The following is a 17,465-nucleotide window of genomic DNA, read 5'->3' on the forward strand; positions in this document are numbered from 1 at the left end:
CTTTCTTACCTTTAGAAAATAAAATGATTAGTGATCATATTTGTTTTGGCCATCAGGAGAATCTGTTATCTAAAGTCAGACATGACTCTGTAGTGGAAATCACTCTATACATGTGTCAGTGTATGCGTCTGCCTCAACCTGCCTCTGCCTGTATGTGGATGATTTGGCTGTATCAGGATGTTTCTGCGCGTAGAGTAAGCATGGTTACCTCAGCCAATCAAAGTGTGTCCAGTGTGCAAGTGACTATGCGTGTTGATGATAGCAGGTGGAGATGCTATTCTGAGCAGCTATGATAGCAGATGTAGCACAGAGCAAGAAAAACACAACCAAAGTGAAACGAAACGGCAAACCGAAAAAGGTTTTCCTAAACGTGGGTGGAGCTTGGCTCAACTTTCACTCGCTTTCGGGCAATTAAAGAGCCGCACGGGATGAAGAGCAACAAAAGTGAGGCCAAAACATCTGAAGCTCTCCTTGATCACTGGCTGCAGTGGATAAACCTGTCCACTCCACGTTATAGGATGGAACATCAAACACATTTTTCTTGACCTTGAGTTTTTTAGTTGTAGCTAGTTAAGTAACGCTGTTTGATGTCAGGTACTGATTATTTATGTGCTTGCATTAAATTTGGTATTTAATGGTAAAGAAAGGGGTAGAATGCCGCGATTGACAGCTCTGTTGACCAGTGTGATGCTAACATAAAAGTTAATGAACTGACTTAAAGGTGTCAGCACTGGTGTATGCAGGCTTCACACAAGAGGAGACACTCCATCCATCCTTATATACAGCCTTGTTTTAATTGAATTGAACACTGCAAAAAACCTGAAATCTTTTAGAGTGTTTTTGTCTTATTTTCAGTAGAAAATGTCTTTTGGGACTTAAATTGAGCCACATTTGCCTGACTAGGAAAATGTGGAAAATGGATAATGCCTACCAGAAAAATGTCTTGTTTATTAAAAACAAAAATTAGGTCTGAATTTCTTGTAAAAAGTCAAAAAATTCTGCCAATGGGACAAGAGAAAAATTATTTGTATTAAGACATTATTCTTGTCTTCAGCAAATTTTCAAGCCAAGTTTTCTTATTCCATTTTAAGATTTTATTTTATTTTTTTGCTTTTTACAAGCAATTCAGACCCCACTTTTGTCTTTTAACAACTTGAAACAAGACATTTTTCTGATCTGGCTCATACTAAGTGTAAGAAGACAATTTTTACTTACAATTTGACAAAAAATACTGGATAAAATTTCAGTTTTTTGCAGTGAATGTGTATGGATGACCATGTTCCAGTTGAACCAGTTCAGTCCAGTGCTGTTAAAGGTGATGAAGCTTTACATGATCTATTTTGGAGCTCTGTCACATGAACTTCAGCTGAAAAGTAAGACCTGTGGAAGCTTTATCCTATTACCTTCCATCATCCTCATTAGGTGTGGATATGAATGTTTGTGTGCTGTGGAGTGTCCTGCACCTCGTCATGGGTCATTTGTCCATTGATCCCTCCCCCCATGTGCATTTCCCATTAATGCTACATTATCAGAGCTCCATATATCTGCTGCTTGAAATGTGATACAATAATTACAGTGATGAGGCCTATCTTACCACCATGTCAGACGTGTTTCCCGTGTAACACAAGAAGCACACAGTGTCTGTGCTTGTGACCTTGGTGGCTTCCGACGCCAAAGCGGGGCGAGGATGAGAGATTGTCCGGAGAATTGGTAATGACCCGGTCTGATATATCTGATTTAATAGACCTGCACTCACACATACAGGAGCACACAAAATAGCATCCACATGCACACAATTACACACTTATGAGCATGAAGGACAAAGAGAGAATGAAATGGAGAACAAAAAACCTCCTAGCAATACAGATTTGGATATGTACTGCCCAGATGTCAGGAAATGTGAAGTTGTTATTCTTTTCTCCCTGTTCAAAAAAATAAAAAAATAATAAAATAATTGAATATTCATGATCCCCAGAGGAAGAATCCTAATGTTTGCTCTAATTCTGTGACATACCCCTCAGGTGTTACTCACGGCCTGAGATTTGTCAGAGTTTGTCCTGACAGAGACAAAAATCTAAAAGAGGAGTTGCTGTGGGATAAGACCTCACAGACAGTTTATTCTCAGGCCTGATTTATTTTATGATCAAAGAATTGGTGGGAATAAGATACACCAGGATTTTTATGTCATATCTCCTGGTTTTGTGATTCAACTGATTCTGAATCTAAAGTATTTTAAATATCAGAGGTTATGCTTTTCTGTAATGGACCCTTGAGCTGAGTTAGTTTCAAAGTCTGGCAGCTGTTGTTAACACTAAATTTGATATTATTGTTTGTGACAATGAAACACACAGACTCACTTCCCATGACCGGGATTCCCTGTCTGCTGTTGCCTTTGGAAAGATGAAATTACCAGAGTGAAAACCATGGACTGCTCTCACTGATGTTGGTTTCTGAAGTGGTTCACTATATTAGAAAAGACCCAAGCTACCTTACAATCAATCTGAAATCATTTAAAGAGGTAAAGGAAAGGCAGACCTTACGTAAAAAAAACTAAAATAAACAGCTGTCAGTCAGCTTACCACAGCTCTTGTCATACAAACTGATGAAGAGCTGATGAGAAAATACATACAGACATAGTGGTTGTGTCATGCTGAACCAGAAATTGAATTCCGTACTTTTCGATTTCAGGAGTATAGAGAGTTACATTTTCAAATACAATTTCAAAGAAACTTAATTCAATTTTAAGACACTTAATTTGTTTTCAGATCATGCTTTTGGAATTTAATATGATAATTGAAATTAAGTTTCTGGTGACACAAATCTCATAAAGCCTATAGCTTTCAGTCAAGGCACAGAGTAATCAGTGTGTGCAGAACAGGTAAAAAAAGCAGGGCAAAAACTGAAATGTGTCCTTTGAAAGTCAGATACCCATGGAAATGATCAAACACACACACACACACACACACACACACACACACACACACACACACACACACACACACACACACACACACACACACACACTAATGTGAGCAATGAGTGTTTCCCTAGCAGCGTCCTGACGTCAGCCTGAGCTCGGGGCTGATTGTAAGGCAGAGCGAGGTGTTGCGATCGTTCACTCTGCTGGAACAGATTTTGATTGGTTATGTCACGCTGACCTTGCACCTTTGTTCTTGCTCTCCTGCACTCACCCGCAAAACACGGCGCGAACCAGGGTGTTCCTGGTCTGAATCTGTGTTGGGCTAAGTTGCATGATTGGTGCGTTATGCAGGATCTCTTTAGATGTTTACATCAAACACAGGAGACTTTCAGCATTTTAAAACAAAACTGTGGTTGTTACAGTTGAGGGGAGTTTAATAACTTAATACATCATACTGAGATCTCACTCAGATAAGTATTTTATCTTACACCTTCATTTCTTGTTATCCATTTCCTGAGTCACAGACAAACATAAGAGAACAGCCCAACCCTGCAGGTTTTTAACTATGGGACCATATCTAGATGTGTAGATATTGCATAAGCGCTGGGCTAAGAAGCACTTTGATGAGATCAAATGAAAAATGTTGATAGAAACATCATTCCAAAACATCATTCAAATAAAACTGTAGGATTAAGCAAATGAAATTGCATGTGAAAAAATTACCATGGGATCATTTAACCGTGGTAATTTACAAATTGTTGAATCAAAAGCCTCAAAGACAAATCCTAACCCATGGAGTGTAGGAAAAAAAGACTTAACCAGCTAGACCTAGATTTGAAATAAACAAAATCTGCAGTGTTTTAAATTTAATTATATTTTATTTGAATGTATTTCTTATTCATTTGCATCTACATTGTTAACAATGCCATTTTGTTATAAAACATTAAACAACTATAAACTGGTAGTGCACAATCCTACAAAAAGTACTACTTCACACTTCAGACAAATTTGTCCAACAAACAAAAGTAGACAGGGTTTGAATATATAAGAATTGTTGTTTTATTTTAAACTTCCTGAATCAGTGCGTACTGCTAGTAAAGCAAGCAGCCTATGTCTCCCTCCATGCATTTCACCATGCATTGTAGCCTCAAAGCCAGTTGATTAAAAGCCCTCTGTCAGAGGTGAGCAGATATTTTGTTCTAGTGGAACTCGAGGCTGACGTGACTGGTCGGTTGATTTGATTTGCTGCTCAGTGCTTAGTCACTTATATCTGCTCTGTGCCTGCCATCATTAAACTGTATGCCTCACACACACACACACACACACACACACACACACACACACACACACACACACACACACACACACACACACACACACACACACACACACACACACACACACACACACACACAAAGAAGTGCAGGGTGTATCTGATGCTCCTCTTTGGGGCAGAGTATTATGTTCCAAAGAGGTGAAAGAGGAGAGGGGAAAACTGAGTGCTGCCCATTTAAACCGAAAGGAAGTCAGCAACCGTCATCAGTATCAGCAACATCAGGACAAATAAGGCTGCTCATCAGGGAATACATGCACACACAGTGTGTGTCAGGATCTGTTCACACAAGCACGTTATTAGGGGTCAGAATCAGAGCATTTCAGTGGAGTCAGAGTAATTTTTTGAATACTAATTGAGCACACAAAAACCTCAATGCAACCCCGTTCACATTCACATAAGTTTAAACCCATTAAGACCCAAAACACCTACCAAAAACCCCCTTTAAACCCTCAGCATGAATTAAAACTAGGGCTGGGCAATGATTGAAACGTTTAATTGTAATTAATCGCATGATTTCCCTGATTAATCATAATTGAATTAAATTAATTAATTAATATTAAATTAAATTGCATTGTAAATTCAAAATCTAATAATGAATTCAAAAGCAGTGTATAGTGCACTTGTATTGGAATCTTCTGCCATATGAACGAAAGTGCCATAACATCTGTCATGCAAACACTAAATCACTTGTTATACAGTAATAGTTAAATCACATATTTAGTGCAAATCAAATTTACAAAATGTAAATACAAAATTAAAGCTTATTGCCACTGTCAGGGCCTTAAAGTGATACTACGGGATGGAACAAGTTGGATCCTTTCACAAGGTTTAGGGCAGAAATTACCCCTACAGCAGTGTTCTTGTGCAGCAGAAGCCCAGAGCGCTCACACCAAACACCCCCTCCCTGCTCCTCTGCCGGTTTCCTCTGCACTCAGACGGGGCTAATTTTTACTTGACCAAAAAATACAAACAAACGGACTCCCACCGAAAAAATCTGATATTGGTCTGCATTCACGCTTTATTTAGAGAATTTTCAGTGCGTTACTTTCACACAAAAACACCGCTAAATAAGGCTCTAGTTCTCATCGTGTCTCTTCGTCCTGGCAGACTACCTGCGTTTGTTTATATCTGACACGCCGTGCACGCGGACTGATACACTAAGCGGAGAGCGCCTTAAAGTTCTGTGGCGTTGCCCCTCTTCTCCATGCTTGTTTTGGTTACTCATCGTGTTTTTCCGCCAATTTCACTTCTGGTTCTGCCGCGGTCAGCAACAGACATTTACAAAATAAAAGCATGTGAGCAACATGCACTAATGTTCAATAAAATATTCAACGGCGTTAATAGATTGACGGGTTAACGCGAAAATAACACGTTAACTTGCCCAGCACTAATTACAACCTAAAAAGTTCACTAAAACCATTATATATCAGCATCTGGGGCAGATAGAAACATAAAATAAAACTATGTAATTGTTTAGAACTTGTATTTGGCTCTCTATTAAGCTTGTATTAATTGTATTTGTCCCATCATTGCTTGTCTTGAAAATGACACTGTCTGAAATGACTGACAAATTGTATCCCGTCTAAAAATGGATTAACGCGTATATATGTTATCCAGCTTTCAAGGTGTATATGCCCCATCCAGCCTACAGAGCAAGAGACCAGCATAATGTGCAGTCACACAGACAACTGGAATTAAAAATGTTGGCCTCAGGGAGTGTTCGTTACTCACAAAGTTACTCCCTAATCTGCCATAGTAGAGAGCCATCCCCACTGATATTGAGCAGTATCACATTGTGTTCTTCTTGCTGCTGTTAGTGTTGCTGTTTGAGCTGCACACTGATGCAGAAATGGGTCTTAAGCACCCAGAAGCTACATCTGTGAGCCCTCCTAACAAGTGCACACATAGAGCTGAGCTGGACTCATTTGCATAGCATGTAGGTGGAGGCAACACTCGAGCACTGCCTCACTTTGGTCATTAGGTCCTCATGAATATGCTAATACAGAGAAATAGTGTGTGGTAAACACAGTTCAGTCCCTGGGTAAATAACATATACAACATGCTGAAAGTATGTTTTAGTACCATTTTGTAACTCTGACATAATTCTGTTAGAGTTGATCAACATTTCAAACCAACAGCTCAGTGTACATCCTGATAACATTTTCATTATAGGTTGTGTCACAGAGGTCCAGCAGGGTTATCCTGGTGATGAACTGGTTTTCACGCCTGTCTTCCTGTCTTCTTCTCAGTATGTTGTAGATGTTCACCCTGCAGCCCTGACCAACTGATTCCTCCTACTTAATCTTCACTCTGCATCATCCTCTCTCCAAGCTCTCTCCATCTTCATCCTTGGCTCTTCTCTTCCTTTTTCATCTCACTTTCACCTGTGTCATACTTCCAGTCCCCCCCCCCCTCTCATTTTCTTTCCTCCCCTCAAATTGATTAGCCAGACACTTTCTTTCATTCCAGGTTTTAACAAGCAGCGCTTGGTTCAGGGTTAAGGGAAATAAAAGACAGCCCTCTGCTGTCACAGCTCTTGAGTTTGTCCCAAGAGGGTCCCCGTAGGCCCTCTGTAATGACTGGACTGCAGAGCTGGGGTCCTTGGTGTCCTCTTTACGTCATTCCTGTTACTCTCATCTTTTATTTGTCTCTTCCCTCAGCCCCATTTTCCCTCTCTCCTGTGGTATTTTGAGTTCCAGCTTCAAGATTAAAAATATATATTCTCCCCTGAGCAGCCAGTTGAACCTTGATCTCAAAACAATTATGTTCTTTTGAGCAGAAATACAGCTGCTATTTGTTCCTTCTTTGAAATAATCTGTGTGTTCTTGCAGTATTTATTCATCTGAGTGTTCGAGAAGACACAAATGTACTTATTTTCCTTTCATTTTCCTCCCTGTAGTATTTTTTATACTTCCTTTATAAATCAAAACCACATTTGTGACTACAGTTAGAGTTATCACACTGTGCTGCAACATCTCCTAACTCAGTTCTACAAAGTTTGCTCATCCCATTTGTGAATTTCAACTGACTCAAAGTGTGTTAGGAACAAAAGAAAAGACAATTATCATGTAAATCTTTGTAATACAGATCAAGAAATTTGAAAGGATACAAATTACAGATAAAAAAAGCTGAATTGACTTAATGCAGTATATAACAGCAGTTTCATACATACTGAGCAGTGTAAAAGTGTCAACCTGCTACCTAACATTTAGGTATTAAGTGAATGTGGAAACAGGAGCCAAGATCCAATTTGCCATGTGTCACAAAAGTTAATACAAAAACTGTAGTTAATATTTGCTCAGTTTTTCCTATCTGAAATAATAATTATATTTTGATATCTAATAGATACACAGAGTCAAACTCTGATTGTGTCCATGTATAGTATATTTGATAAATGCTGGACTGGACTAAGACAAGTTTCACAAGTGCTGATAACTCTTTAAATTGTTGATCTTTTTGTATCCACTACTTTTGTTGCACTTTTTCGTGTATGTGTGTCTCTGTGTGTGTAGCTCTCCAGTGTTGTTGATCAGAGATAAAGGGATGTGGTCCAAACAGCTTATTGATTATAGCTGTGTTTAACGACTGCAGTTGTTATAAATTAAAAAGATGGCTGTTGGCTGGAGTTGGTCTGGGACTGGAAAGTGTGTGTGTGTGTGTGTGTGTGTGTGTGTGTGTGTGTGTGTGTGTGTGTGTGTGTGTGTGTGTGTGTGTGTGTGTGTGTGTGTGTGTGTGTGTGTGTGTGTGTGTGTGTGTGAGTGATTTTTTTCTCTGCTAGTTTTTCTTGTGAATACATAATTGTTGCTTTTGCTTTTATATAAAGGTTACCACATTCTAATTTGTTTATCTATGTGTAATCTTTGTGTTTTAGTATGTGTCATCGTCCATTACAGCTCAGCTCAGGGGATAATGATGTAAATTGCTGCATTGGAGGCCTGAATGCAGAGCCAGGCTCTTTTCTCCCTGATGCCTGTATTAATGCTGTGTCCCTGTGGACTAAAATCAGCTTTTCTGCAGCCTTTTTCCCCGTCAGGCCATTTTACCTGCTGCACTCATGCTGGTAAACCTCTTAAGCCCATTCTGCCCCATTCCTTTCCCTCCTCCCCTCCCATTTAGTCTCAGAGGAGTCTCCAAAGACAAAGACACAGGCTCTCAGGCTATTAGAGCCATTTAAAGGTATTCCCATGTTGAACATGCTTGACTTATATTGCTGTCAAATCTATAGTAAGGTCTGTGATCAGTGTTTTTATACTTTAGAGTCTGTTCTACTTGCAGTGCTGCTTATGATATTTTTTTTCTTTCTTTCTTTTTTTTCCTAAGATAGTCCAGCTGTCATACACTGAAGATGACGTCACATGCTAATGTGACAACCCAGTACAAAACAAATTGCCAAAACCAGTGTCATTTTCCCCCTTATTCACAGCAAGTCTGCTCTCCTCTCAACACTTAGCTGTCCCAAAACAGAACTTTTATAGATTTTTATCTTAAAGGTATAATTGGTAGTTTGATTTAGATACACTTTTTGTTATGCTGGTTAAAATGATCTATATGTACGGATGGCAAGAAATACATGATGTGTTCTTAAGTGAGAGCGGAAAATATCTGCTATCAACAGCAGGAGTAAAACAGGGAAAACACCAACCAATCTACATCCCGGGACACCTTGGTTGTAAACCAATCAAATCCCGTCGCCGTTCTGCCCGCCTCCTGCGCGTACATTTCACTGGCGTGCACATGATTCAATGCGCGTGGCCAAGCTTAGAAGGAAGGAGCAGCGCTGCAGAATGGCGGAGAAGCTACCTATACCTCGGATGCCCGTTGCCGCTCCTCCAGCTAAACAGAGCAAGAAAAGAAAGATGGAGGTTTTCTTTTCTTGCTCTGTTCCCCTGCCTCTAACTACTGCCCCTCTTGCTCGACCTCGGGCCTGTACCCTCTGACCCGATGGGGTACTTGGCTCTGGGCTGTAGTCCGGATCAGAGTCTAATAAATTCTCACCACAGGGGCTCTGACTAGCAAAAAAAAAAAAAAGAAAAACTTTGATATTTGGTAAGTCCTAGAGAAAATGTACATGTACTATTTGTATAATAGCTTTACTCCTGATATCATGTCACAGGTAAAAGTGGAGGATTCTAGCATGACAGTCGCGAGTACTGACAAAAGCCACGTTTGTTTATTGTTTTTTTAGCTTTACGTTTTAACATTTTGGTGTTTCCTTACCACTAAATGAGACATGACTCTACGTAGTGCAAAACATAAAATGATGTGCTGAGTCCATCTTTCAGTCATTCACAATCATAGTTGCGAATCAGCGGCGCCCGTGCATGTGAGCGGGGGCGTTGCTTTGAGGGAGCTCCAAGGGGAGGGGGAGGAAGGGGCTAGGAGGAGTCCTGATGAGAGGCTACATTCAAATTCATGCTAGTTTTTCAGGACTAGCCAGCCCTGCCTTTAATACTTGTTCGCCAAATGAAATATTTCATTTTGGGGGATTAGGGTGCTATGTGTAGCCAGTCAGCATGGACTTAGTTTAAGTCAAATGCACAAAGTCACATCAAGTCTCTTTCTTGCTGACAATGTTTTGCATCTAACTTAATGAATTAATGCACAGGCCAGCTAACAGTCGATGCCCCCCCCCCCCCCAGTGGTTTTGTAAGGAGATATATTTTTGTCATTTTTTTAATACCTCTAAAAGCATTCATCTACAGAACAAAAACTGTAAGTTTTTTTTTGTTTTTTTTTTTAAGTTTTTAAACTTTTTTTTAAGTTTCATTTTCCCACAATGTGTAGCAGTAGAAACTCTTTTTCACCTGCCGGTGGGGGGGTTCCATAAGTGTGTGACATCAGGGTCCTCTGAAAAAGCCCCCCCCAGAATGCACTGCAACAGATGGCATACCAAAAGAGACCTGCGAGCACCTGCTCCCTCTCCACTCTGCTGCCATTTCTGTACTGAAGTGTTTCATGGGGCTCAACCTCTAGCTTCAGGGGTGGGACTGTATGATCACAGACGGACTATGCAGCGAGCTTTCGATTAACTGACTTGTACATTTTTAGTGTTAGATATCAGTGATACATTAGCAGTAGAAGTTAAAATGGCTGGTTTGAATCTGATAGCCTTCAATATAACAGCACTCTAAAGAAGAATAACTCTGTAACTCCATCCTCTGAGCAGTGCCCCTGGGTTTGATGAAGTTGTCTAAGGCTTACTGCACCCTGACTAAACTTGTATTACTTTTTCTATATGTTATGTGATGTTATTGATGTTGTGTTGCATTTATTATGTCTCATCAGAGACTATGTGTAGGAGGATGTGTTGTTGGCCATCTGTTAGGTCGCTAATTTAAGAAAACCCTCCTGTGGGTCATTCCAAAGTGTACGAATTGCCTTCACAACGCACTGCTAGTTTGGCTGTGTCCTAGAATTACCTTGTTCTGTTTCCTTCACCCATCCCTGTTTGTCCATCTTCCCCCAACATGGCATCAGGAGGCTGTGAGCCATCAGATAGAAAACTTTGCTTTCTTTGGCTTCAGGGCAGAAGAGCGTATGGAAAATCGATCACGTCTGTAATAAATAATCCTCTTAACATGGGGTAGTTTAAACATGGACAACAATAGCTTTTCAGGAGCTTTTCATTGCTTGGGGCCAAACTTTGCTCTGCAGGATACGACAGTTAAAACAGGCGAGCAGAGACAGTAAACACACATGGTTGTTGATGAAAGAAGATTGCAGAGTTTTATTTTGAAGGATGAAATAAGCTGAGGGATGATAGGAGTGTGTGGGTGTGTGCGAGCGCTGATGAAACAAGTAGAAATGTGTTTAACTCTTTAATTGTTTTATATTGGCTTGGCAACTAGTGTGGTGTGTATTTAATAACATGGAAATATGGTAAAAAGTATTTTCAAAGCTCCTTGAGCTGTGAGTTTTAATAAGTGTGGAAAAAAAAATGTTACTCATTCATTCATTCACCATCTCATAACCCAGTTCTTTAGCAGTGCTTGAACCATTGACTCCAAAGACATTGGTTCCTTTTCACCCAGTTGTTTTCTATTAGGGTGGGGACAGGAGGTGTTGCAAAAAGAGCAGCCAGCCATTTATTGAGAAGTGTGGATGGTGACAGTCTGCTATGAGGCTGTTTTTTTTTTCTTTGTTAGATCTTCAGTTTAGTTGCTTTTGATTGATCCCTCTCACATTTTTGATCAATAAAACAAACACCTCATCTGCCTGCTGACCTCTCAGTGTTGTATTTTGAACCTTTTTGAACTGATATGCCTTTTGGAGCAGTGGTTCCTGTCAAATCACCCGTAGAAGCTGTGACAGGGGGTGGTCTCTAGGTTTGATTATTGGGCCTCTGAACTCCACTTTGGACTTGACTTGCAGGTTAAAGGCCATGATGATGATCTAGTATTGACTTCACTTGTTACTGAGGAATGTGACTGTTTGCTATCATGACAGTTGTACTTAGAAGGGCTGATCATAATCCACACTTGAAAATGACATTATCAGCGCCTATATTATAGGTTACAGGCTATTTCAAGGTGCTACTTCTTAGCTTCTTGATCGGGTTGGGATCAGAATGATTAGGTCTCTATGACAACACCACACCGTCTGCCTAAGTTTAGTAGTGAGAAGAGAGATCTGTGTTTTTCTCTGCTGAAACCGATCAAGTTGATCTTGGTGCAATCCTAGTCCACCTCGACAGTCTAAAAGTCATCAATAGTGATGGTGTGGTCAGGAATATCCCACATGTCCATAAGGCACACCAGCAGTCCTGAAACTCTCTCACTGGCCAGTCTTGTTAGCCCATCTGCCCATAATGAGACATGGCTTATATACATGGGTGTAGACATAGTGGAGTTGGCGCACAACTGCAGCAACAGCCACAGCAGTACAAGTTTGCAATTCTCTCATGAAAACTATCATAAACTTTTTACAAATGGGGGCACATCCCAAATAAATTACCTGAGCAATATTTGACAAGTTCAATAAAAAAAAGTGGGAGTAAAATAATGAAAAGAAGAGAGAACAATCAGAAGCAACTGCAACAAGCCGTACACTATAGGGTTTATTAAAAAGATCAATATGATGCTTAAACTATTAAAAGCTGTTTTTAAAAGCTGATGAGAAATCAAAAACCATTACAAATCTTGTACCATAAAGATTTTTTCCAGGATCAGAAATGCATGAATATGTGATTTGGATATCCACCCTTTAATGGCATTAAAATCTTGAGATGAAAAATTGTGTTGACCTCAGAAACATTTGCCAACGCTTGAAATTTCTGCTCAGCCTGCATGGTGGAAGTAATTGCTCTTAAAACCAAAAACTTACTGCATGACTACATACCACAAAATGTGAATGCCATGAAAATATCTGGTTTTGAAATGTGGGTGAATTGAACCTTTAACAGAACGCCAGGGGATGTCTGAGTCAACTTGTATCAAATGTGTGACTCAGGACCGTTGGCCACACACTGCACCAGTGTCCCAGCACAGAAATCATGATGGATGGTGTAGTCAGTGGATTTAGTGGTTCTGTAGCATCCAGCAGTTCTGTCAGAGTTCAATTGAGTAAAGTGCTGCAAAATACTACAGAGCACAAAGGGTCAGAAGTGTTTCCTCACTGGCTAATCTTATAAGAAACCCACAAACCATATGGGTAGCAGAACACAGTGCATTGTTTGTGTGGGGGCAGAGACAGAGGTAGAGAACATGTGAGGATGGACGTTGCAGAAAATAAAAAGTTGGTGTTACATAAGAGCACAGAACATTGGCCTCAGGTGAGAAAGATGTTCATCCACGGTTATTGCATCAGTTTCATATGAAGCTCTTTAACACGCTGAGGGAACGCAAGGTTGTGTAAGGGCTTGCTGAACTTTGCCAATATATGTAATCAGAGTGTTTTGGCTGCAGAAAAACCCCTACTGATAAGAATAAAGTCATCCCTTTGTACCAAGTAGTTATTAATTTCAAAGCTCTTCATCACCTACCTCAGGCCTGATCTATTTTAATCTCTGTCATGAAAAATAACCTTCTTTTCTGCGTTGTGTGGAAGAAGATGAAGGAGCAAAAATAAGTCCATTGAATCAGGTCTTGTGCTGTAAAAAGAAGTGTTAAGAAATATCAAATCAGGTCTAAAATACTCAGATATTTTGTCACAGCACTATGGCATCTGTGACTAAATTAATTGTATTCTTAAGTCTAATTAAAAGTTTCTTCTTAGCATTTGGGATTGTTCAGCATCGCTCTCTTTCCACTGTCTGTAGGTGATACTTGTGTATATATTAAGTCATTTCTCGCATACGATTTGATTTAAACAGAAATTAAAATTAAGATTGACGGACAAGACTTTAGCTGAGAAATCTTGCAGATAACAAACACAGATAAACAGGATCACAGAGTTTGAAGAGCAACTATGGGAAATTGCAAAGTGTGGCTAACATTAGCAGAACTAGCACCCTTCAGATTTTTGACTAATCAAGTGGATACATCCCAGTCCAACCACACGCAGCTATTAACATCTTTATGGCAGGGTGTTCACAATTAAAAGTCAACATATTTTACAGAGATATGATAGATAAAGTAAAATAGCAGCTGTTTGAGTGGACATGAGATTTTTTTATGTTTTATGAGGCTTAATAGCATTGTGATAAATATTTTTTTTCATGAGTAAGGAAGATTTGTGTTCTGAATGACTATGGGGAAAAAAGGTTGATTTTTTTGGAATGAAAAGTAAGCTTTTTTTTTTTTTTTCTCATTTGGATTCTATTTTACACCACAGTATGTGAAGCTACTCTAACACATTTCTTCTTCCTTGTCCAACAGATTGCCTTTTCTCAGCACAATAGCATCATGGACCTGGTGCAGTTCTTTGTCACTTTCTTCAGGTATGTTTTTCCTAAATGTCACATTCACTACATGTACCATTTCTTCTCAGTGCTTTGGTTCCCATAGGCTTTTTTATTTTTATTTTATTTTATTTTTATTTTTTTTTCAAAACTGAGCCTGAACTATCTCACTTACCGTAGGTAGTGGCTTCAGGAAACACACTTCATCCCCAACATCTCAAGATAGTATTTAATACATTTCAGACACTGTCACACTTTCTGCGTAAAGTGTAGTGTATTTGTTTTTGAAAAAGGATTAAGGTGAAAACTCATACAAAGTCTGGCCATCTTGTGTAGAGTAAACTGACAGGTGAACAGCCAGACAAAGCATTTGACTTTTTTTCTGCAGAGGGAGCGAGACGTTGATGTTTCAGCTCATCATGCAGACAGGCAGTGAATATAATGAGAGTGTTTTTGGGAAGAATTCTGGAATGAAGTCTGTTGTCTTCAGGCAAGAATCTGCCACTCAGCCCCAACACCAGACAAGTGTGTGTCTGTCCGTGCGTGTATGTGAACACTGTGTCCTGTATACATGCATATGTATCTTCTTATTGAGTGCTGATGCTCGTGTGCAAGTGTGTGTGTCACTGTGAAACCATGTGAGGAAGCGAGCCATTTCTGTGCCCAGGGCCGGCTTCCGGACATTAGCGACCTTTAGGCCAGCATAGACGGATGATGTCATCAGTAGGGGACAGATTTGCCGGGAGAAGCTGGTGCTGCCTGTGTGTGTGTTAGTCACTGCTCCATCTGCACTGCAAGAGACTCTGAGGGAGAAAAGGTTATTTGCAACCACTACAGGACTGTTTTGCATTTGTTGTTGGTTTGTTTACTCACATTGTTATGCAATGCAAGGGGTGCATGTTTTCCTTCACTGAGGAAAGGTATTCAGGTCCATAAGTTGCATAACAGTTATGGTAGTCATGCTATATCCAGCAAATCTTTACAAAGCCTCCTAAGTGAAAGAAAAATGTAGTTGCTGTGAAATAGAGGTGTCACTAGACCAGAATTTTCTTTGATACAATAAAGGGAAAAATCAAACAACTTACAGTTTTGATGCCATGGCAAAAATGGCAAATTCCTGGAAACTTAAAAAAATGTACATTTTTTCATTTTTGTTTTTCAGTTTGAAAACTGGTTTTGTAATTCACCAGTGAATGAGAGCAGTTAGTGATTGTTGGCAGAGAGCAGAGCAGAAAAACAGAGCAGGTGGGCAGGAAGACCTATCTCTACAGCAGCAGACAAAATCAGACATCTTCCTGTTTCAGGGATGTATGTTTGTGTGGAGGTAACCACCATGAAACAAACAGAAAACAGCATCTCATTAGTCAGTAGACCTCCACAGCTTATGGCAACTTTGAGATGTAAACACGACTGTAGACCTGTTACTACTTCAGCTTTGGTGGATTTTTGATTCTGTCAGACAAAAAAAAAACAAAAAAAAAAACAAAAAAAAAAACAGAGATTGTCTTTTTTTAAAGGGGCTATGAGGAGTTTACAAGTAATCTTGAAAAAGTCTCCCTTCTAGATATATGCCCGATCGTAATCCACAATTTGAAATGAGAATATCAGCACTAATATTGCTGGATACAGGTTATTTTAAATTGTTACTTCTTAGCTTCCAGTTCGTCCAGGTCGTCCAGGACTTGATTGATTTTACGGCACTTGTAGGTCTCTATGACACCACGCTAGCCGACAAAGTTTAGTAGTGAGAAGAGATTAAACACAGAGATGTGTTTTTCTCTGTTAAAAAACAATTTCTGTGATTAATTTTGTAGTGATGGTGGACACAGGAGCCTAACTGTCAGACTGAAAAAGGAAAGAAGAGCAGAAGAAAGCAAAATGGGACAGCGATACAGCCCAGGCTAAAGGCTAATTAGCCTTTTAGCTCAAGCTGTATCAATCTTTAACACAGGAGTTAAACTGTTAATGATAATGTTCATTCCAACCCACAGTAAGCAGCTATTCTGCAGTGGTCTGTTCAAATTTGAGAGTCTATCGATAAAATGAAGAGTGAGGTTACGTTAGCTCTGCTTGGTAGATGACTAGCATGAAAAAGCTAACCGGGATTTACTGGTGTTTCACATTATGGACATGTCTCAGAGCACCTGACTGCCAGCTGTGCTAAATATAGACAGCAACTAAACTACTTAGAAACTGACAGTGTTCACTTGTTGTGAAGTTAGCCTACAGATACATTTGAGGACCGAACTAACATATAACCGGCTGCTACAACGTTTGCTTGATGTCACGTTTCAAACCAACGTAGAGCTACGTAACTGTACTGAGAAATACCTTACCTCAGCGTGTTGTATCCAGTAAAAAGTTTTCTTGAACAAAGAAAATTTGTTTTGATTTGATCTCCTTTTGATTGACGTCCCACCAAGAGTAATTTGCGACAGTGTGCAGTTAAAACAGATCCTCCTCATAGCATCTTTAAGCACTGGGTACTATAACAGTTTCTGAAACTTTGATGTCTTTAATCTGTAAACAGGGTATTAACCGCAGCTTTCAAAGTGAGTGAGTGAGTGAGAGAGTGAGTAAGTGAGTGGAAATGATGGGATGCTGAAAAATGTTCAAGGACTTTGTCTCTATTCCTTGTTTTGAAATTAGATTTTGAGTTTCACTCATATGGGCCACTGTTTTGGCTCTGTGGCTTGATTGCAGGCCTCATTCACAGTAATGTATGTATCAATGATCCAGGCTCTGAAGACATAAAGTTGAACTGTAGAGGTCAAAAGACCATGACTTGACCAGCAACACTATGATAGCAGTTTTCTTTTAATGTTTTAATGGGCTGCCATGAAGCCAACAGCCAGTGTCTGTGGTACAAGCCTGTTTTGTTTCTTTGGTACTGACCCAAGAATAATGAAGCAAAAGATCAACAGCTGAATCTTGCAGGACTGAGAACCCCAAAGTCAGGTGAATCTCTTTGGAAAAGCAAATTATTTATATAGAAACAATTTATGTAAGAATTGGGTCTCCTTCTTTGCTGCCTGAACAATTGCATGTCTCCATTAATGATACAAACTGACAGTGAGTTAAATAAAAAAAGAAAAAGCATGAACATGGAAGCTGCCAGGGCAAATTGGAGTGTAGAAATATAATGGTTTCAGTCATGCAACACTGAACCCCCATAAGAAATAACAGATTTTGAAAGATGAGCTCATGAAATAAGTTCATTACCTCACAACACAGCATAAGGCCAAACAATCTATGGATCCTTTGCTCCAGTGACCCAAAGGGTAATCTGGGTCAGCTACAACCAAGATGTTTTTGATTTAGTTTTGCATTTGCTGTTGATAAAAACTAGCGTGTACTTTTCGTCTCTCTGA

General features: G+C 39.6%; 1 protein-coding gene across 3 annotated transcripts in view; it reads left to right on the forward strand.

The window, feature by feature from the left end:
* The window catches only part of atrnl1a (attractin-like 1a), a 384,223-nt gene that overhangs the window by 237,398 nt on the left and 129,360 nt on the right, over nucleotides 1-17,465 (forward strand). For all 3 annotated transcript variants that reach the window (XM_074676260.1, XM_074676261.1, XM_074676262.1), the window contains one exon: nucleotides 14,072-14,133. In XM_074676260.1, the coding sequence (XP_074532361.1) occupies nucleotides 14,072-14,133 (62 nt within the window). The remainder of the gene's footprint in view (nucleotides 1-14,071; nucleotides 14,134-17,465) is intronic.

This window comes from Halichoeres trimaculatus, unplaced genomic scaffold (assembly GCF_033239565.1).
Source record: "Halichoeres trimaculatus isolate MK-OKI-2021-1 unplaced genomic scaffold, fHalTri1.1 fHalTri1_scaffold_8, whole genome shotgun sequence".
NCBI classification, from domain to species: domain Eukaryota; kingdom Metazoa; phylum Chordata; class Actinopteri; order Labriformes; family Labridae; genus Halichoeres; species Halichoeres trimaculatus.